This window comes from Crinia signifera, chromosome 1 (assembly GCF_055691185.1).
Source record: "Crinia signifera chromosome 1, ASM5569118v1, whole genome shotgun sequence".
Taxonomy (NCBI): Eukaryota; Metazoa; Chordata; class Amphibia; order Anura; family Myobatrachidae; genus Crinia; species Crinia signifera.
This window is the reverse complement of record NC_139217.1, coordinates 81,316,876-81,339,583: the sequence shown is the minus strand read 5'-3', so window position 1 is coordinate 81,339,583 and position 22,708 is coordinate 81,316,876. Positions and strand designations below refer to the sequence as shown.

General features: G+C 42.7%; 1 protein-coding gene across 1 annotated transcript in view; it reads left to right on the top strand.

Moving 5' to 3' along the window:
- KIT (KIT proto-oncogene, receptor tyrosine kinase) overlaps positions 1-22,708 on the top strand; it is a 64,984-nt gene that overhangs the window by 12,577 nt on the left and 29,699 nt on the right. Inside the window, exons 2-3 of the mRNA XM_083168338.1 lie at positions 17,621-17,896; positions 19,795-20,073. Of these exons, the coding sequence (XP_083024464.1) occupies positions 17,621-17,896; positions 19,795-20,073 (555 nt within the window). The remainder of the gene's footprint in view (positions 1-17,620; positions 17,897-19,794; positions 20,074-22,708) is intronic.

Genomic DNA, 22,708 nt, shown 5'->3' with positions numbered 1-22,708 from the left:
ACTAGGTTGAAAACTAATAGTCAACGGTATCGTCATTGACAGAAGGTCAACACAAGCTTAAACACCCCAAAACATTTTTTGGTGTAGACTGACTTGCTTCATACTTTAATATCCAAGTGGGTCTAGAGGGTGAATATACCACTATACCGTAACCGTACAATACAGATGCTGTATGGCCTGATCCATATGGCCTGATCGCAGTGCAAGCAGGAGTTCTATCAATTCTGAGTTGGTCTGCAGACCTCCAGAATGAAGCATAGTCGAACTTTAATGGAGATGTTAGTTTTTGGTTTTGGCAGAGTGACCACAGAGTTTAATGATCTTTTTCAGCAGCAGAGTTTCACTGTGTCAGATATGTGTGTGAGTTTACAGCAGAGAAAATGACAGGAATGGGTTCTTTTAACAGCAAGCATTGGGTGTGGATCAAAGGATAGACGGTGTCTAGGTCAATACCAAAAAGTCGACATGCCTAAAGTTGACATTGACAAATGTCGACATTGGCAAATCTGGTCGGGGCCTGACTCTGCCCATTTCTGGAGCATGCGCAGTTCAAACTCTTGCAATAAACGCTCCGCACTATACGCTTTTTAAAAGGGACAGTCGTTTACAAGTTCTAGAATAAATTCACACACAAAAAAAAAAATTCTGAGGAAGCCGCTGAGACCCAGTAGGAGGCGGAGAAATGCGTTAAGCCAAACAACGGGCGTACACTAGCAGGTGATTAAAGTACACACATCGAAAGCCCCCGCACAATCCCAATCCCAATATTCTTGCATTGTATTCCCGGACCCTATTACATTTACCCCTGTATATCATTTTCCTAAGACATGTGTTTGCATGTACAGGGAGGTTTTCTTAACACCATACTCAAATAAACACGGCAGTCCTAGCCATGAGCTGTGTACTCATTACTGCTGTGTACCTATCATATGATTGTGTAATAATGTGCCACCTATGTGTGCTGAGACTGCCTTGCACAGTCACAAGGTTACATCTAGAGTTAAGTGTAAGCATTTCATTTACTGACTAAACGGTAGGAGATTTGGATGCTTTGTTTTAAATTTTGTTGCTTAATTGGGGGGAAAAATAACCCAAAATGTATAGAAGGATCTTTCATTGACATTGAACTTACATCTATTGGTGCAATATAAAGTATAGGAAAAATGGTTGGATTTACCAAATGATTGAGGAGAAGGTAACAAACGTTTAATTTGTCTAGACAGATAGTAGTAGTAAGGATGCCCCTGGGAGTATGATGTAAAACAAACATATGCAGTGTGGGAACAAATTGAAATAGCTAAAAATATAATTTTTGAAACAGGTTTAAATAAAGTGGACACTTGTTTTTAAAACAAAACAACTGCTTTGTACATAAAATAGGTTGCGGAATAAAGGGACAACAGTTAAAAAGGTCGACCCCCCAAATGGTCATCATGAACTAGGTTGACATAGACAAAAATAAATGGATCAGCATGGACTAGGTCTACATTAGTGGTTCCCAACCTCGGTCCTCAAGTACCTCCAACAGTTCACATTTGCCTTGCCAGTAGCTCTCTGTGAGTTTTTGAGCTGGGGTGTTTTTTAATGAATGCAGGATATCCTAGAAATCTGCTGTAGTTCCACCACTATCATTCCCAAAAGCTTTACGGAACTTATCCTGATAGCTGACACAAACCAAACGTAGCATATGAGATCCTTGAGCAGGGCCGAAACTAGGGTTTCAGGCACCCGGGGCAAGGCAGTCATTCAGCCAATCGGCATACGGCAAGTCTTTTCAAAATCTGCTTCCCGCATACCGCCCGGCACATAGTGCTAGAAGACGGAGTAAAAGCTGCTGCTACAGTGTAGCCTACACCAGTCCCCGGACCCCCGCTGCCTGTCCCCGGATCCCCGCTGCCCGGACCTCACAGCGCCCCCCCCCCCATGCAGCCTGACACCCCCCCCCCCCCCCTAGTTACGGCCCTGCCTTGAGATTCCACCCAGTCAACCCCTACTCTCAATCGCATGTCATTGGTGGCTTGTCCAGGGATGGAAGGGTTTAAATCACACATACACTCTAACACATTCTCCTCCGGGCAGCTGCGACTTCCCTCTTCTGTCCCAGGACCATGTTCTCACCCAAGTTTGCCCTTGCCAAACCCCTCTGGATCTGACACTGATGCATGGTCAATACACAAAATAGGTATAAAAATTGCTAAGCAAACATTTTTATTCATGGTGATGTCCTGTAATGTTTGCCTTACATAGGAACTATAATTTTTTTTTACACATTTTTTATTTGAATTTATGTGAAAAATGTAAGCAACGCTGGCATTTTTAGTGGATGTTTTGCGCATCTCTCCCAGATGTTGGCACTGAAAGGGTAAAAGTGCTAGCGCTAGTTGACAATTTTTATAAATACCTTACTAAATGTATTTCTTTTGGTCTTATTTTCTCATATTTAATGAGGAGGAGGGGGGTTCTCAACATTGATTAGATGGCACCATCCCCTTTCATTTATCTCTTGTATTATCCAGCGCAGTAATATACAGCTGGCGTTACCTTGGTTTGGCCATGCAAGACATCTGCCAAGGTTTTTCCTTTGTGTAAAATCCTATGTTTGAGTTCTTTTGTGTATATTAATGTCCAGTAACACTCAGGACATAAACATGGCCTCCCACTTAGAAATACAAAACCCCACAAAATCTGTAAAGTAAATTAAGTAGTTTCCCATGTGTGGGCAGTTCTTTCTGTTAGACAATACCAATTTTAGATGTGAAATTGAAGGGCTTGTCACTTGGTATAGAATTACATAATATTAAATACCTACTGTAGACTCTCCAGGACTGGAAATTTATTGCCGGATTACAGCACCTGTCGAGTGAGTGACTTTTTCAATTGTGTATGATTTTACAGTACATAAAAGTTTTTAATTTCTCGAAATACTTATCTGTGTATATATTTAAGCTATTAGTTGCGGTGCACCGTAATAAAACTTTTACGACATTCTTAATGTTGTTTATTGCAAGATTAATATATTTTTGCAGCAGTAAAAACAATACTTCTTTGTGCGCATGTATGTGTATATACACACACACAGGCACAAACAAAATACATGTGTCGTGTTTACTTGTGTGCTGCAAAAAACATACACAGAAGTGATTACAGAAAGTCAGATCTATGAAAATTCCTATTAGTTCAGGTCTCCAGATACTGTTCTTGTTGAATATAGTGCTGAAAACATGTCTGTCGCATTTACTGATCCGTCCAATGTGGTACAGTCCTTTTGTTTGACTTTAAATATTAGTTGTTTGCTTTTACAGTTATAAATAAGTGATTCAGACGCCTACTATTATTATAATGTCTACATTATAATTCATGTCCCGGAACTGAAAATATATTAATTTAAAAGGCAAATACATTTCCTGTTGTAATCTCAGCAACATCCCTCATGCTTGCTGGCTGCAGTGCCACCCCATGTCCTTGTTCTATTGTTGGAGTATTTGAGAAGTGGGCAGAGTGCCAAGGAAACACATTGGGCTTTTCAGGTCTTTCCAGGTTTTTAAGTGCACTGTGAATGCAACCTGGAACTACTGAATGAGAATGATTATGTCAAACTATCCAAGTGACAGGTATGAGACACTCTCATATTACACCTAAAGGGTTTTGCGAATTAAATCATTTTTAGTAGCTACCGGAAATATAACTGTAGGTTCAATGGTCACTTAAAACAGCTACTGAAATAATATATAGTTCCATAGATTGAGTTTTCCCTATCCCAAAATGCCTGGGATGAGAAGTGTTTTGTATATGGTTATTTTTTTGGGTATTTTGGAATATTTGCTTATCATAATGAGATATCTTGGGGATAGGACCCAATTCTAAACACAAAATTCATTTATATTTCACATATACCTTATACACAGAGCCTGGAGGTAATTGTCATCTATCTATCTATCTATCTATCTATCTATCTATCTATATATATATATATATATATATATATATCTAGATATATATCTAGATATATATATATAGATATATATATATATATAGATAGATAGATAGATAGATATCCATTGTTCGTGTGACTCCGAAACACTGCCATCTGTTGGCAGCAAGTGTAACTACATCTGCTAGCTTTCGAAGCATTTGCTTTGAGCGGGCTTACACTGCCATCTGTTGGCAGCAAGTGAAACTACATCTACAAGCTTTCGAAGCATATGCGAAGGTGTCACTATCTCAGTTCCGTTGAAAGTTTTTTTTTTAGATTTCGTATTACAATATTTAGGATATTGTGTTTTTGTATTTGGGAGACCAGTATATAGGAAGGAGGCATCATATGGCTTTATGTACATGTTACAGAATCTATGTTAACTGTCTTTTTTATTAGGAGACTGATCACCAAATGTATTAGCGTGTGATTTGAGGGAGCCAATGCAGTTTTGGTGAGACTAACCTGGATTACCTTTAAACTACCTCCTGCTTTAAATCTAATGACTAATTCATTGGTATTGTGACAAATCCCCCAGTTCCATGGCTATAACATTTAGAAGTGAGGAAAAAGTATGATGTAGAGCAGGGGTGGCCGGACTTTTTCAACCTGGGATCTACTTTTTCTACACTTACTTACCGGGATCCACCGGCATCTACCCCCTGTGTAAAATATACCCCGTCCCTTACACATTATTCAACACATAGGGGGAGGTTCTCTATCACAGAAATGCGGTAAAAACCCCGTTATCAGGGTTTTTACCGCATTTCTGTATGCTGTACTGTCTCTCCGCAGAGACAGCGCTGCGGAGGGAATCGCCAGCAAAAGCTGGCGATTCCCTTCAGAAGCCTATGGGCTTCTTACCGCAGCGCTGTTTGAGGGATCCGTCACGGATCCCTCCCAGCGTGCCCTGCGGCCGGCGCCGGGGTCTACGCATGCGCAGATGGACTCCCGGGTCACAGACCCGGAAGTCCAGTGCCGGCACCGCATCGCAAGGGATAGCTCTTATCGCAAGAGCTGTCCCTTGCGTTAGTAGCAGCATATGTTACAACATATGCCGTTATTAATAATGCGATGTCCGGCGAAGGGGGGCGGCGAGTTTTACAACATCCCGCCCATAATGAGACAAACTTCACATTACAGTACGCCACACATGATTAACTAAAATTCACATTCTGACACAGGCAATGTGCCCGAAATTCACATTCTGACACAGGGAATGTGCCCAAAACTCACATTTTGAGACAGGGAATGTGCCTGAAATTCACATACTGAGACGGGGAATGTGCCTGAAATTCACATACTGGCAGAGGCTTCAGCAGCTATGTGTGTGCAGGGAAGGGAACTTGATTGCGATCTACCCGCGGGACCTCCGCGATCGACGGGTAGATCGCGATCGACCGTTTGGCCACTCCTGCCGTAGAGTTAAAAATGAAGCACGTCTAGGAACAATAAAAGTGTAATTTTTACTTAACAAATTTTGGAGACTATGGTTTTCGGAAATAAATTGGATAACGGATATTTGGATAAGGGATACCTGTATAAACAAACCTACACATTGTGGGACAAGATTGATGATTATATTATGTATTTTGAGTTGCATATTGCATTGCATTGTCATTATCAGCTCGTGGGAATGTATACATTGTTTTATGGTTTAGAGAGAATTAGTTGGAAAGTTTCTAGGCTTATATTACCCACCTAGTGATCCGATCCAGACAGAGCAACTGGTTTGGGCAGTGAACAAGGCTTAAAACTTTATTGCTACTGTATTTGAGCATATGCTAGCGTGGTGTACACCCGTTTTTTATTTCATATACTTTAACAGTTATTGTGTTGTATTTCATGGAAGCTACATAAGGAAGTAATATGATTTGCTGGTTTATTGTACAGGACAGGGAGAAGGAAATACACCCATCAATATGTTACTTTATGGTGTTTTGATCGTGACAAATAGTTGTTATTAAATTAAGTGCCGCTTGTATACATCGGTTTCATACTTGGCCACTTTAATTAGAAATGTTTTTTATTTAACTTTTTTAGCATTATTAAAACTTCTAAAGAAAAAATGTTAACGTGTTGCGCATGCCAACTAAACTAGATATTCTAGCTATCTTTTTTGTTTTATACACATCTATCTGAATATCGTTCCACGATCTCAGATCATTTTATACGGGAAAACGGGGGTTATTTTCCCTCTGTGAATTTATTTTTAAGAAATAGAGAAGCTGAAATACTTCCACAGAATCTGACAGTTCCATTTATGTTTTGTTGGCAGTACTATAAACTATGATTCCGAAGTCAACAGCCATTCAAATGTAAAAGTTGTATCCTGGTTTCAAATCAAAAGAAGCTAGAACAACTCTTTTAGTTGTGTTTATCTGTAAATGATCATGCAATGTTTGCTGTTATAAACCACCAAATGAACATTCTTATTTGTAATTTGAATCCAAAGGGATAACACATTCTTCAGTGTAGAACTCTAACAACTAAGCACAATCAATAGGTAATAGACTGTTAACTGATCTGTGAAACATATTTCTAGAAAAGTGCTTCTATACTTACCTATGTAACCTTGGAGGTAAATGATCAAAATACCAAAAAAAACAAAGTTCTGATATTAAAGATGAGTAAGTGGAGTTCATGATGTTAAACCTCTTGATATTAGCTAACTATGGCTTGTTTGTTTGCTTGATATGTGTTTTATCTAATCACCCTCACCGTTAGGCCCGGTTACACAAGTTGTATTTATTCAGCTTTGAAACACTGTTATCAAGCACCTCACACATGTATCAAATTCTGTTTCTTTGCAACCCTCAAAACCATAACCCAGTGGTTTCTACTTCCTTGACTCACAGTGGCCTGGTGTATCAAAATTGTTCTCATGGCACCCCTGGGCCAAGTGTTTCATATTGTGAAATTTTTAAAAATCGAAATAATATAAATTGTGTTTATATAGCTTTCTAATACCCCTTTCACACCACAGCTCGGACCCGGGTAATTATTGACATGTCTACCTGGGTGGAGGTGCGGTGTAAAAGAACCAAACCTTATAACCCTGGTCAACCAACCCGGCAATTTGACCGGGGTTATAAGCAGGGTTAAACCCAGGTAGCCCTCTGTATAATAGGCGACCATTGTTTTATGTGAAAGAACCGAGTCTGTGTCGGTCCAGGTTCTGACCCGGCATTGCGATAAGAAAAGGGTATTAGGTTCTGGTATGTTATGAAGGACAGCATTTTCTTCTGTTTGTCCACATATTTATGAATGGAAGACAAGCGCTGCTACATTGGCCATAAATAATTTCAATTGTTTCTGGACCACTAACCCAGGAGACTCCTGCAATTGGACCAATGTACCCCAGGGTGCCATGGCACACAGTTTGGGAGCAAATCCCCTAATCCTCATACCCCAACCCTAGTACTCTAACCCAACCATAACCCTAAGGGCAGACTAGATGGTCCAAGCCGCACTTATCTGCAGCCAATTTATACAATTATCTGTCATTTTATAGGTTGTGATTGAAAGATTGAAGCTGGTACTTTATCTCTCCATTTTAATGTCTCTCTAAGCTTTGATAAATATCCCCCTTATAATGACATCAAATTCAACACAAATACTTGTAATGCACCATGGTATGCAATAGTTAGCAATTGTAACCGATTCAGACTTTTATTCTTGCAGTTTTTACTGTCAGATTTTCCAAAACACTGGCCCTGCCCTGCGATATTACTAGATTTATCCAGGGGGCGATACATCACTTAGAAAATGCCCTGAAATTGCCCCGTGTGTAAGCCCCAATAAGGTCACACATCAAGTGTTTTGATGAACTCAATCTCTATTTTATTTATCATGTGATATGCATGACACTCCGTCACAGCATATCTTTGCATTTTTATTTAATTATCAAATGTAAATGTATGGCATTGTAAGTAAGCTGGATTTCATTGCCTATCCTTAGGTCACCTAAAAGTGAAGTTTTGGGTCTCTTGCATTGCATGTTGTTGTGTTTGTATTAATGAGTTGGTTCTATTTTCTGGATTTGGTCCCAGAAAAAAAAAAAAGCTCAGCAATAGAGATAGACAAAGTGGTCTGTTATTGGAGCATTGCATAATGGAATAGAGGGTATAAGTCATCATAGACTCCAGACTTTGGCAAATCATTTCAGGAGATTTAAAAATTCAGTCACTTTTTATATACTCCACCACTGGGAAATTAATTTTGCATATCTTTCCTGATTTATCCAGTCAATTACACCCACTGGAGATTTGGTCCAATCACAGTGCATTATTGCTCCAGTGCATGCTCAGCCGATACAACTGTTAAAATGGCTGCTAATATGGGTTTGAGCTACAGCAGGGACTATGGCAGAATTAAGAAACCCCATTGCTCCAGTGAAAGGACCCTTGGGTAGGATGATTTAATTTTTACCCTATTTCAGGCTTATCCATACTATGGCCCTCCATCTGTTGTGAAGCTACAAGTAACAACATGCCTTGCTACAGTTTTGCTATTTGGGATTGCTAAAACTATGGCAAGGCGGGGGGCGTGGCTTGGCTGGAGAGGAAAGCAGACGTGGCGTCCATGAGCTCCTGCCCCAGCACTCGTCTATAACCTTCTGCAGCCACCTGATTCCCCACCTGAACACCTTTCCTCACCCCCTGTGTACAAGGTGCCGAGCGGAGACTAGGCGGGTAGCAGCTGCAGAGCCGGGGAGTGTTTTTCAACGCTCCCGCAGGTTGCGGCCTACCTGACCTCCAGAAGCCGGGGCCTTGAGTTTTGAAGCGGCCCGCCGGAACCCGACGCTGCGCGCGGAAGCCGGTACCCATCGCGGCAACCGCCGGATCGGAGGCCAGAGCGGTCTGTTAACCCCCCAGACAGGGTAAGGCACCACTGCCCGACACGCCAGCGGCACCCAGCAGACCTCGGCCGGGAGACACTTGCGGCCGCCATCTTGCCTGGAACCGCAGCAGCACGGCAATCAGCCGACAGCGTCTCCAGGCTCTCCTCCTTCCCTTCCCTGGCCACAAGCATCACACTACAGCTCCCTACTCAGCGCTGCCTCTCCTCCCACCTGAGTAATAAGCTGTGGTATTAACCACAGCCAGCGCAGGGCCCTATAACAAACATCTAACTGCACATCTTACAGTGACTGTCCCCCAGCAGGGGCACAAGAGGGGCTGATAAAGCTGCAGTATTGATCACAGCTACCTAAGTGTTCTGCAGGTGACTGCATATTAAAAAGTGCTTTCCTCCAGCTGAGGCATAAGAGGGGCTGAGGTATCAAAGTGCATAGATCCCTCCCATCGTCACCTTACCAAAGCCCTGAAGACAATTCAGAGTGCCCACTATACACCCCTGGAGTAACCCCTACCTGCCCATACCAAGGGCCTACAACCACATAACCACTATAGTTTACGTAAGAGACTCCCATCTCTCTGCCCAAATGTAATCCACCTACCTCCATGGCTGCCACTACCTAACGCCCACCCACTATCGTCAAACATTCCTATCTAACTCAAGATAATCACCCCAGCGGTACCACGCCTTCTCTTCTCCCCAATTCCACTGTGCCCACAATATCAGGATGCCTTCCAAGAGAACCAAGGACAATGTCCCTGTGAAGATCTCCATGTCCTCCAGGCGATCCTCCCAAATCCCGATACCCCACCCTAGCCCCCCCAAGCACACGCCTTCCCCCCTGGGAACAATTGGTGAGCTGAACCATCCTGGAATGTCTGGGATAGATGCTGACTCAGATGAACCTGTCACGGTCAAATCTCTCTGCCAGGTTTTCTCTGCGTTTCAAGCAGAAATAGCCAAAGACCTAAAGCTTGCCATCCGTGAAGTGAAGACAGAGCTAGTGGCGATAGGTGACAGAACAGACCACCTGGAAAGGAAACTGGAGGAATTGGTCACATCCCATAATGACCTTATATCCTCACACGATCGCCAGCAACAAGAGATTGCCCAGTTCAAAGCCAAACTTGCGGACCTGGAGGACCGATCCAGACGCAATAATATCAAGATCAGGGGCATACCCGACTCAGTTGCCAACTCTGAACTTGAAGAATACGCCACCACCTTGTTCCGCAAGCTTCTTCCCTCCGCAGATCCCAAAGACCTCCTCATTGACCGCATCCACCGGCTGCCCAGACCTAAGACAGTCCCAGCCGATTCACCTAAAGACACTCTCCTCCGAGTCCATTTCTTTACAATAAAAGAACAAGTGCTTAGAGCAGCCCGGGAACAAAAGAGCAACGACACCCTTGGCGGCCTCCAACTGTTTCAAGATTTCTCCCCTGCAACCTTGGCGAGCAGAAGGGCATTTGCCCCCATCACCTCGGCACTTCGTTCCCACGACATTCGGTACCGCTGGGGATTCCCAGTTAAGCTCATCATATACTATGAAGATACCACCTACACCGTGTTCTCACTAGATGCAGGGGTCAAGCTTTTGATGGATTGGGACATTTCGGTAACCAGACCCCAAGAATCAAAACGCCCACAGACCCTACGCACGGAATGGACAGACACTTGAGGAATTACGCTGCATCCTGCTAGCCCTACACTATGCTTCAATGGACTTATTCGCCCCTCCCCCTGCTTCCTCTCCACCGGGATGAGGATCGTTTGATAAGTATTCTGTTCAATAGTTATTTGCTCAACGAAGCAGGGCCCTAGGATCTTAGTCCATAAGACGTGTATTTCTCAATCCATTAGATGTTTATAATGGTATCGGTCTGCATGACCAAACTGCGGGCAGTTACACACTAGATACCTAGATATGTTATAGGTTATGTTTTGTAGCTGTAATATTGTTCTTAGTATTTACTAACCCACAATATGTTAGATTTTATAACGATACAGTTTTCTCTCTTATATGTTTGAAGTTGCGAGTGGCAGCCTTGGTTCCTCCCTTTCCAGGAAACCAGGCCACCCCCTAATACTCCTATACTACTGCAAGAAACCCCCGTCCCCCACCCCCCTGCAGTAGTCATGCGGGTCCCATTTGCTGGACCCTTTTGTTTTACCTTTCCTTTTGCCCCTTTCCTTATTCTGTTTTTTGTCCCCCTCCCCCCTCCCACCCCCTCTCCCCCTTACCCCCTCTGTCTCCGGACTTCAGTAACTGACACCGCCCTGTCCCTTAGCTCCGACACGCCAATTGAGTACTCTATGGTGTTCAATAGCATCCTTTTGAACCTGTGTAATGCCTAAATTCCTTTCATTAAATGTCAAAGGACTGAATTCTCCCAACAAGCGTAGATTAGCCCTGTCTTATTTTCATAAGCAAAAAGCAGACATTGTTGCCCTGCAGGAGACGCATTTTGCCTCCCCTAGACCCCCTACCTTTAAAGACTCAAACTACCCAGTGACTTATTTTGCCAATGGTCCCGCTAAACGGAACGGGGTGGCGCTTCTTTTCAATAAACATACCCCCTTCGTCCTCCACTCCCAGATAATCGACAAGAATGGCAGATACTTACTCCTGACGGGCCTTCTTGAAGACAGACTCTCCACCATCGTTTGCATCTATGCTCCCAACTCAAACCAGATCCCCTTCCTACGCAAACTATTTTCCCTAGTTAGAAGAGAAGCCAAGGGCTCCCTGATACTACTGGGCGACTTCAACTTGACCCTAGACCCTACACTAGACAGATCCCGACAACCCACTTCCCGCCAACCCACGTCCACCAACTCATCCCTAGCACTTCGCAACCTTCTAGTAGAATTTGACCTCTATGACACCTGGAGAACGACCTACCCAACCGGACGGGAGTATACTTTTTACTCCCCGGTCCACAACACATATTCTAGAATCGACTTTGTCCTCTGTGACAAATGGTCCCTGCAACACACTGTAGGAGTCGACATCCTCCCAATTACATGGTCCGACCATGCCCCGGTTGTCTGGCATTGGGACTTTCACCCGTCCAAAATCCCCCCCAGGCCATGGCGGTTATTCCCACATCTATTAACAGACCCCACAGCAAAAAACACCATCTTAACGACAATCAATTCCTATATGGCTAACAATTCGCCGAATGACACTTCCATAACCAACCACTGGTGCGCCTTTAAAGCGGTCACCAGAGGCGCAGCTATACAAGCAGGGGCCAACTTAAAGCGCAGAACCACAATGACTCAAAAGGCCCTAGAGGCTAAACTGATCGCCCTTGAGGCCCAAAACAAAACCTCTCCCTCTGGTTTGTTAAAGAAGGAATTAGCAGCTGTACGTAGCCAACTCCAAAAACTCCTCCACATACGCACCCAGACTGCCCTGAATAGGCTACGACACAAATTCTACCTCTCGAGCAACAGGTCAGGCAGAATGCTTGCCCGTAAACTTCGCGCCCAACAAGCCAGGAACAGAATCAAATGTATCATCTCCCCCACTAATGAGAAACTTTGCAATCCTAAAGATATCGCCAACCAATTTGCAGAGTACTACTCCAAATTATACAATCTAGCTACAGACCCCTCCACACCACAGCCCACTACTAACTCTATCTCCAGCTTCCTAGATGACATACAGTTCCCTTCCCTCACCCCTGACCAACTAGAATCCCTCAACGCCCCCTGGACACAAGCAGAGGTCCAATCAGCGATCAAATCGCTCCCCCACAACAAGGCCCCCGGACCCGATGGGTTCATAACAGATTTCTACATTTCTTTCAGTGACCTCCTATCCCCATATCTTACTAATCTTTTTAATGAACTATCCTCAACTGGCTATGCCCCCCCTGAATTATTAGAAGCCCGCATAGTAACCATCCCAAAGCCAGGCAAAAATTCGGCCCTATGCCAAAACTACCGCCCTATTGCTTTATTGAATAATGACATCAAATTATTTGCCAAACTAATGGCTCTCCGTATCAATAACTTTTTGCCCTTGCTGGTACACCCGGATCAAACGGGATTTGTCCCAGGCCGTCAGGCTTCGGACAACACCAGGAGAGTGTTCAACCTGATTGACTCCCTCTCTGCCGAGCAAGATCTCCTCCTCCTGTCCCTAGACGCTGAAAAAGCGTTTGATAGATTAAACTGGAAGTATATGCAGGAGGTGTTGACACGCTTTGGCTTCAAAGATCGAATCCTTACGTCAATTCTATCATTATATAGCTCCCCGTCGGCCCGGGTGTTCAGCAACGGCTTCCTGTCAAACCCTTTTAAGATTTCCAACGGCACCAGACAGGGATGCCCTCTCTCCCCATTGATCTTCGTTCTTTCCATAGAGCCCCTGGCCATTTCCATCCGCAACAACCCCAACCTGCCGGGTCTACACGTAGGCCCTTCTAGCCACAAGCTTAGCCTCTTTGCAGATGATGTACTGCTTTTTGTGACCAACCCTATCACCTCCCTCCCAGCCCTCCATACAGCACTAACGTCATACAGTGCGGCTTCCTATTACAAGCTTAATACAACGAAAACTGACGCCCTCCCAATAAACCTCACCAGCTCTTTACCCCACCTCAAAGCCACCTACAATTACAACTGGCAGGAAAAGTCGATAAAATACCTAGGCATACATATCACACCCCTCTTGGCCGATGTCTTCGAAGCTAACTTAACCCCACTTCTCACATCCCTGGCCGCTATTTCTAAATCCTGGCTATCGTTTGAAATTTCCTGGTTGGGACGCATGGCGGCGTTTAAGATGTCCCTCCTACCCAAACTAATGTATCTATTCCGCACTATTCCCTACATTTTCCCCAAGAAATCTCTGCAACTTGCTTCCTCCATCTTGACAAAGTATGTCTGGTCAGCCAAGCCCCCAGCAATGGCTCGCTCCAAAATGTCGATCCCTAGAGCCTTTGGAGGACTAGACCTCCCCGACCTAGCCCACTACCAATCAGCCTGCCTACTGGCCCCAATTAAATACTACACTGACCTCTCCTCCCCGAGGGCTTGGGTAAACATCGAACAATCCCGCTCCCCCCACATACCGCTATCAGAACTGTTTAAGATCCCAAAACATGTTAGAACTACCCTTCCGAATCTACTCCCCTCCACTAAAGCCACTCTGCACGTGTGGGACCAACTGTCTGCTACCCTCCCCGACCCGACTTTTCTTATTACTACCCTTCCCATCACCACAGTGGCAAAGCTGATCCCCAACCTCCGTCTGACTGTGTGGAAGTCCTGCGGAATTGGCTCAATGGGGGACGTCTTGGAGGCCCGCACTATGATACCCTTCACTACCCTCCAACATCGCTTCTCACTCCCCAATACAGAACAGTACCACTATTTACAATTAGCACATTGGTGGAAAACCAACTTCCACAGTTACTCTACACCGGACGCACTCTCACAGGTAGCTCTCTCCAGACCGGCCCTATTACACTCCACAGGAGATATTTCCTTTTGGTATAAAGTATTGGTAACCCCCCCTGCGTTTTCTAAGACCTCTGCACATAGGAAGTGGGAGGCAGACCTAGGCGAGACATTCTCGCCTTCCCAGTGGCGCCGGATCTTTTTATCCTCCTACTCAATGTCCCGCTGCCTCAATCATACAGAGATGCATATTAAGCTCATCAACCGACTATACCTGACCCCCGACCGCCTCCACACCTTCTGGCCATCCTGCTCCAACCAGTGTTGGAGACAGTGTGGCTGTGTGGGCAATATACATCATATCTTCTGGTCTTGTCTCAAGCTTCGGCCGTACTGGGACGAAGTATTCAAGTTAATCGAAAAGGTCCTCCAGCTGAAACTGACCCCAACACCTAGTATTGCTCTATTTCACCTGTTTCCCTCCGAGGTCCCAACAGAAAAAGCATACGTCCTTGGACATATACTTATAGCGGCACGGACAAACTTAGCCCAACAATGGAAACAACCCACCCCTCCATCCCTCCCCCAGGTTATCTTGAAAACAAACCACCATTTCCTTATGGAGACCTGCTCACTATCCTCGCCTCCGGGACCCCCCCACTCCCATCCCCGTTGGCTACCATGGTACATTTATACCACAGAAGGTGAAGGTGCCAGATTTTTACCTTCCACAACCCCCCTACCCCCCACACAATTCAGCTTGATAGAATCCCCAGAGGCCTCCCCATCCCAGGTCCAAAGCCTCAGGCCTGTTCCTTCCCCATCTACTGAATGACTTACCTATAGTTCTCAAAACTATCATGGTCGTCATGCTATGTTTTGTTCATTAACATGGTCTCGGTACCGGTCGCTCTCTGCAGCGACATGTTATGTTTTGTGTTGTTTGCCGAATTGTAATGTGTTACGATTGAAGTCCATGTCCCCCCCCCTCCCCCCCACCCCCCCCTGAAATGTCCCCTCTTTCTTTTTGTACCCCATATAAACTTTCTGTACCAATAAAAATTTATTGATGAAAAAAAAAAAAAAACTATGGCAAGGCATGCTGGGATTTGTAGTTTCACAACAGCTGGAGGGACACTGTTTGGACATGCCTGCTTTTAGCAAAAAATATACAAAGGTATTAAGCAAGTTCTAGAAGACCTAGCTAGTAAAAGATGGATTTTTCAGAAATATTGTTATTTTTCTGCAAACCAAAAACTCTATAAACCGCAATTAAATAAATAGATGTACCATATTTATTTTATCATGTGCGCAGTAGAATCAATCAAAAGCATTGTGTTTACAAAATAATGCTGTCTATTATATGTACACTTATGCCATTATGCAATTCTTCTGATATTTAGACCATTTAATGAGCTATTTACCAAAAGCTTTAATATAAACCGATATTACTTTTTTTGTACTAATATTTAATAAACCAATATTTCTCCTGGTTACCTGTAAGAACAGTGATAGTTCGGTTCTCTTTTTCATTGTGATTTACAATCCTATGAATAATTTACAGTTTGGGTAATTTTATATAATTACCATGGCAACCACAGTGACATGGCAGTTTACATAGCAAGCAGAGAAGCTTGGTGCATAGTGACGGGTGCCAGTCGGGATCCCGACAGTCATTTACCTGACGTCGGGATCCCGACTGTTAAAATACCAACGCACGGATTCCCGACGGCCACCGGCTATTCTTCCTCGTGGGGGTCCACGACCCCCATAGAGGGAGAATAGAATAGGTGGCGAGCGCAGCGAGCCACCGTGCCCGCAGCATGGCGAGCGCAGCGAGCCCGCAAGGGGCTTTGTTGCGCTTGCTACGCTTTCTGAGTCCGGCCAGTCGGGATCCCTACGTCGGGCTAATGACTGTCGGAACTCTATACCACACCCTATGTTGACAGCCCCCAGGATCTTACTTTGTGCCTTTGCTGAGAATTAAGTAGTAGTAGTATTTTTTGGTGCCTTGGGTCCAACAGTGCTATGCATTTGTTTCTCCGATCGGGCCCACATAATGTAAGTGACAATTATTTCTGCTCGCTTCCTCCCACAGCAATGTGCAAAAAACTTTGCATTGAATGTGAATATTTTAATAACTTAACCCTTTGTGTGGCAAGTGAATTTGTCAAAATAGGTGTAAAAATTGTCAAGCAAGCATTTTTATTCATCATAACGACCTGTAATATTTTCTTTATATAGGAAATATCTTTTTTTACACATTTTTTATTTGAATTTATATAACAAATGTGAGCGACGCTGGCATTTTTAGTGGATCTTTTGAACATCTCTCACAGAGATGTTGGCAATCAAAGGGTTAAACCACATTTTGAATTACTTTTGCATGATTACTATTTTATGGAGATATATATATATATATATATATATATATATATATATATATATATATATATATATATATATAGTAGAGAGAGATGGCTGGCACTCCAGATGATGAACCCCAACTGGGGTTTAGGTGCCCCGGTGCCCGATGAGGTCAGACAGGCTGACAATACAGGAGTAGAGTGGATAACCCGGCACTCGTGGGACTTTCAATAATCAAACAATCACGCTGGATAAGTCAGATCGACGTTTCGGTTTTAATACCGTTTTCAAGATCTTGAAAACGGTATTAAAACCGAAACGTCGATCTGACTTATCCAGCGTGATTGTTTGATTATTGAAAGTCCCACGAGTGCCGGGTTATCCACTCTACTCCTATATATATATATATATATATATATATATATATATATATATATATATATATATATTGTTCTATACTGAATAATACTACATTTTTATTAATCATTTCATCAAACTAAAGATTGACCGTACAAATTCGCAGAAGGTGTTCATTTTTTTTTAAAGCGGCAAACATTTACAATGCAAAACCATGCCTTGTAAATGAATGCTGCGTTCCGCAGCTCTGGCAAACTTGTACTGTATTATATCCCGCCACATGTGTTTATAAGTGAATGACAATAAATTAAATATGTGCTGTGAATATCAGCCCCAGATTCTGACTTGAACTGTTATGTCATAGTTTATATTAGATATAGGCATCGGGGTTAAACAGTTTAAATTATTGTTTTATTATATACAGAAAAAAGTATTTCAGAAAAATGTATTTAACGGTTCTGAAACTTTGTTTGAAACACAATAAAAGAGAGCATTGTGAATGACATTTTAGTAGTGGTTCTCTTGGTCATAAAAAAGTCAACACTTGTAATAGGATTGTATGTCAACTTTTCATTGTGTCGTGCAAACATCTACATTTCTAACTTTCACAACATTTAGTAATCACAGTGTTTTACTTTTGTTTTTTAGTGGATTCACTACCTTTGATCTCTGGAGTTGCAAAGAACGTGTCGTTCCTGAACAGTAAAGCTACTTTAGATGTATTCTGCACGGATTCGGAGGCAGTTGAATGGTATTTTAAAAAACCCGGGTTTGATAAAAAAGACAATCCAGTTAAGGGTACACCATTCCCTGATGGTAAGCTTTTCCTTAAGATAAGAAACGTAAGCTGCAGACATTCCGGGAAGTACACCTGCGTCAATACAGCGACCAAAGCCAACACTTCCTTTTATCTATTTGTGAAAGGTGAGTCCAATATGCGGTATATAAAGGGCAATAAAAGATCCTTAAAAAATGTATAACTGACAATGTAGATATTGATTTGATGAAAAGTTTAGCTGCAATGTCTCAAGATGGGGAGAGAGATCATGTGGATACATTGTAGAAATCAACCTAGCAGTTCCTTAAGGTGCCCATACACAGGTGAGATATGGCCTTTTTTCATGAGATTGCGACGCATTGCTGCGACGGATCTCATGAAAACTGCCACATTGCAGGTGGTTTTGGTGCGATTGCGATGCGAGGCATGCTCCCACGTGCCTCACATTTCAATCACAGATCACACTGGCTGCCACAAAGAATTGTCGCAGCCCGTTCAGCCCTAATGGATCTCATGAGATACATTGCATGCAAAAGGACCACATACAATGTATCACATGCGATCTTGACCCCCAGGAAGGTTCCGTCCACATTGCATGCAACCAGTTGGTGAGATACATCTCACCGGTGTATGGGCACCTTAACTATCGTTTAGCTAGGACTGTCATTGAAATGACAATAATATGCTTTGTGCCACCTTTCCACCTTATCGCTCCCCAAGGCTTTATACATCCCTGAATTTTTACTGTGAATGTTCTCTGAAAACCTTCCTCTATATTGGAGTACCATTGTGATCCCACCCGTACTGCTCACAATGGTACTCTCTCTTGCTAATGCAGCAAACTCTGCTTTGAGGCACCCATAAATCTCTTGCCTCAGCTTTAGTATTTTCCAACATTCTCTGTAAAGCCGTATGCCGCAAATACATGTGACCTATATTTGAAAACAGGGGAAAAATTATTGGATGGCCGGCGAGTATCGAATGAATCGGGCCCTTAGTTTTCATGTTTGCATTTATTCCCTATAACTTGTATATGTTTGTGGTTTGAGTGTGCTCTGTTTATGTAGAAACATGGAGTTTGACATCAGTTAGGAACCACTTGGCCAATCTATTCTGCCCCTTCTTTAATCCTTTCGGTAACCTCAACCCTTTTTTGATCATTAATTCTTTGTAAGGATATCCTTACAAAGTCAAAGCATGTTTAAGTTGTTTAATAGTGTCTTATCTTCTACCTTAGGCTATTCCACTCATACACTACCCTGTGAATCATTTTTCCCCAAATTTTTCCAGAACCTCCCTCCCTCCAGTTTCAGTCCTCGTGTTCAATTATTTCTCTTTCTCTTATGTCTCCCTCCTATATCTTGTTAAAACCCTTGATATATTTGAACATTTCCATCATGTCCCCCTTTCCTTTCTCTGAGCCAAACTATACCCAGATGAGGCCATACTTATTATTATGTCTTTTTTCCTGCTACTGATTACTCTCTATACAATCAAGCATATGACTAGCCTTCCTTTTTTTGCATTGCTTCCATGCCTTTAGTTCTCTTGAAATAGTGACTCCTCAACCCCTTCATTCAGTAGTTTCCATTATAGTACCCATGATACTGTGTTGAGGCCCATACACACTAGACGATATTGAACACAATATCATTCAAAAAGGGTCTATCTGAACGATATTGTGCACAATATCACCCAGTGTGTACGCATCATTACCAAAGCGCACTCCCACGCATCATTAATGCCCCTGTCCCTCGTCCAGCAGGTCCAGGCAAGCGAGGTCATCATTAATGACAGCCATGCTGCAGCAGCAGCACGGCCGCCGCTGCCTGCCGTGGTTGCCCCTCTCGTGTGTGGCATCGGCAAGTGTGTATTCACTCTGCGATGCCGGTCCCCTCACCGGGTCCAGCCGACGTCATTATTGATGGGATCGTGGTAATGTGTGCAGGGCCCTTTATTCTCATTCTTAGTGTTCTGCACAGCTGAACACTATAATAATAATAATAATAATAATAATGACAATAGTATTTGGTTCTTATTACAGATAAAAGCAGAACATTTTGTAATCCTCAATCATACTACGATGCAATAGAGGGCGATGATGTTTCTGGGCTCTGTCTTCTCACCGACCCACATGTGACTGACTATGCTATTAGAGGCTGTAAGCAATCCGACTTGCCCAAAGGATTTACTTACAAAAATGATATTGAGAATGGGATCACCATACAAAACGTGCAGATGGATTATAATACTTGCTATTACTGCTCGGTGAATCAGAGTGGGATTGTGAAAACCCATGAGTTCAAATTGTTTGTAAGACCAGGTGAGTAGACATTTTTAACCCTTTTTACAGAATCTATTGGGGTAATTTAAACATACAAAATAGATATAATATAGTATCTCTTTTTTATGCTTTTCTATCCATCAGAAGACATCCGTAGAGTGATTATCACATTTGTGTTATCTATGAAAGTGCTTAATGGACAGACCCTGAAAGACGTTCAGTAGAAATGCATCTTGTTTGCTATTTATCTATGAACCACCATTTAATTATATTCTCTCTTTAGATTGCCCTCTCTGCTTACTAGATAGTTTTTAATATTTCATCATTTGGGCAGTACGGATGGTGTAATGGTTAGCATTACTGCCTTACAGCACTAAGGGCATGGGTGCGATTACCACCATGGCTATAACTGCGGAGTTTGTATATTCTCCCCGTGCTTGCGTGGGTTTCCTCCGGGTACTCCGGTTTCCTCCCACAATCCAAACATATACTGGTAGGTCATTTGGCTCCCAACAAAAATGAACCCTAGAATGAATGAGTCTGCATATATATATATATATATATATATATATATATATATAAAAATATATATATGTGGTAGGGAATATAGAGTGTAAGCTCTACCGGGGCAGGGACTGATGTCAATGTTCAACTATACTCTGTAAAGCGCTGCGGAATATGTGTGCGCTATATAAAAAAACTGTTAATAAATAATAATACATTTCCCACATTTAAACACCACCCCCTTTTCTGGATAGACTTACAAAAGAAACATTATTTGTATGTTTTATCAGCGTTATCACGAAGCATGTTAGGTAACATGCCTGTAAACGTAATGACCCACTTTAGTCCCAAGCCGCCAACAAAATGACTTTTCTTATCATTTACTAAATGAAGTCATGAAGCTGAGCTTCAGCTGTAATACTGTATGACCCATTAACACGTGACCCCCAGCTGCTAATGATGCTAAATTCTTCCCAGGAGTATAACGCACTCTCCCCATCTAGTAATTGGCATGAGGAGACAAAAGTTATCTTTCTAGGCATTGATAGCTCAGCACGTGAACAGATTAATGTCGGTAATGAAGGGCATGTCGTTCCCTAAACAGATTTATGTCATCATTTTTTTTTTTCAGCATCTGCAGACCTATAAAACTCAATAGGTAAAAAATACCCGAGATGCCTGCAGATAATGGGTGAAATATATATTTCCTAACACAAAATGCCTGTTTTTGCCTTGAAATTAATTTCTGCCTTAAATTACAGATTTAAATCTGGGAGCAATTTTTTCAGTAAATTGTGATTGTGACAATTCACTTTTCTTTATATTTCCCCCAATGTGCTTTATTTTATAAATGCGGCATAAGTCTAAAATAAGGTTAATGTCCTAACAAAAATCTAAAACATGAAGTAAAATAAAGGAAAAATCAAACAAGCAAATTTTCAGTTGACTTTCTATTGTTAAACAGTTTGCACAGCAGGTAAACTGAGTACATGTGGTGGCTTTTCCGTAAAGAACAATGGGGGTTATTCAGACCTGATAACTTGTAAAGTCCTGCGAGCAGGTAATTGCTGCCCAGCCAGAGGGAAATCCTGCCCTGTTCAAGGCTACAAAAATCTTGCAAAAATATTGTTGATTAGCGGCAAATCCATTGGCATCTCACTATCTAATGATTTACCTAGTGTGGGCAGTCTGTGCGTAACCCGAGACTTACTTGGCCGCTGCGAGAGAAACAGACTGAGGCCAGAGCTGACGTCACAAGCCCTCCCTGAAAACGCCTGGGCACAACTGTGTTTTCCCAGTAAACGGCCGGGAGAAACACAAAAAAGATGGCTCCTTGTCAATCAACTTGCAAACGCCCAGCGATTAAACAAGAGGCTGGATTTTATCGCCGGATGGCCTAGCGCATACGTACAGCCGTACATATCATCGCTCGGCCTGCGAATTCGCAGCTGTGCGATAAGGCCGGAGTAACAGTACCACAAACTAAACTGTTTGCACGAGAACAGAAAATGTATCTTGACCTTATCTGCCCCAAAAGCTTCAGTCGAATACACTGTAGATGAATGTCTGTACTGTACACTGCAGAAGTACACAACACATAACCCACTGTACTGCAATATAAAAACAGAATACATGATCTAGGTAAAGTTGTGGTGTGAAATCACCAAAACGCTCCTATTTTAATGCATTACGTTGTCCTGGAATAGGACACTTTGAAGTACAAAAGATTTCATACACATACAAAGGTGTCACAATAATTTATTTGAATAAAGTATGTATTTTAAAGTGATTTATATATCTGATTTTATTTTATGTGGATATATTGTAATTATCCTAGAAATGAGTAGGTTACATTAGTTATGCAATGAAAGTATATGTGCGAAGCCACTCTGCACGTCACCATATTGCAGGGCCATGAGAAATGCACTAATAGCGGTCGTTTCAATTCGCCCCGTGAGTAAATGCATGCATATGTTCAGATTTTTGTTCATAGCCCCATAGGGCTGCATGCAAATCTCCACAAGAGCCAGGCTTAATGGGTGCCAACAGTGTCGGTGTTTCCATGCTGTTCCTACAGTACAATGTGTGGCTCTCCGCAAATTGAGTCGCCCCCTTTATTTGTGGATCCCACCCCCCACCTCATCAAACCACATATTTCACTGCAAACCTT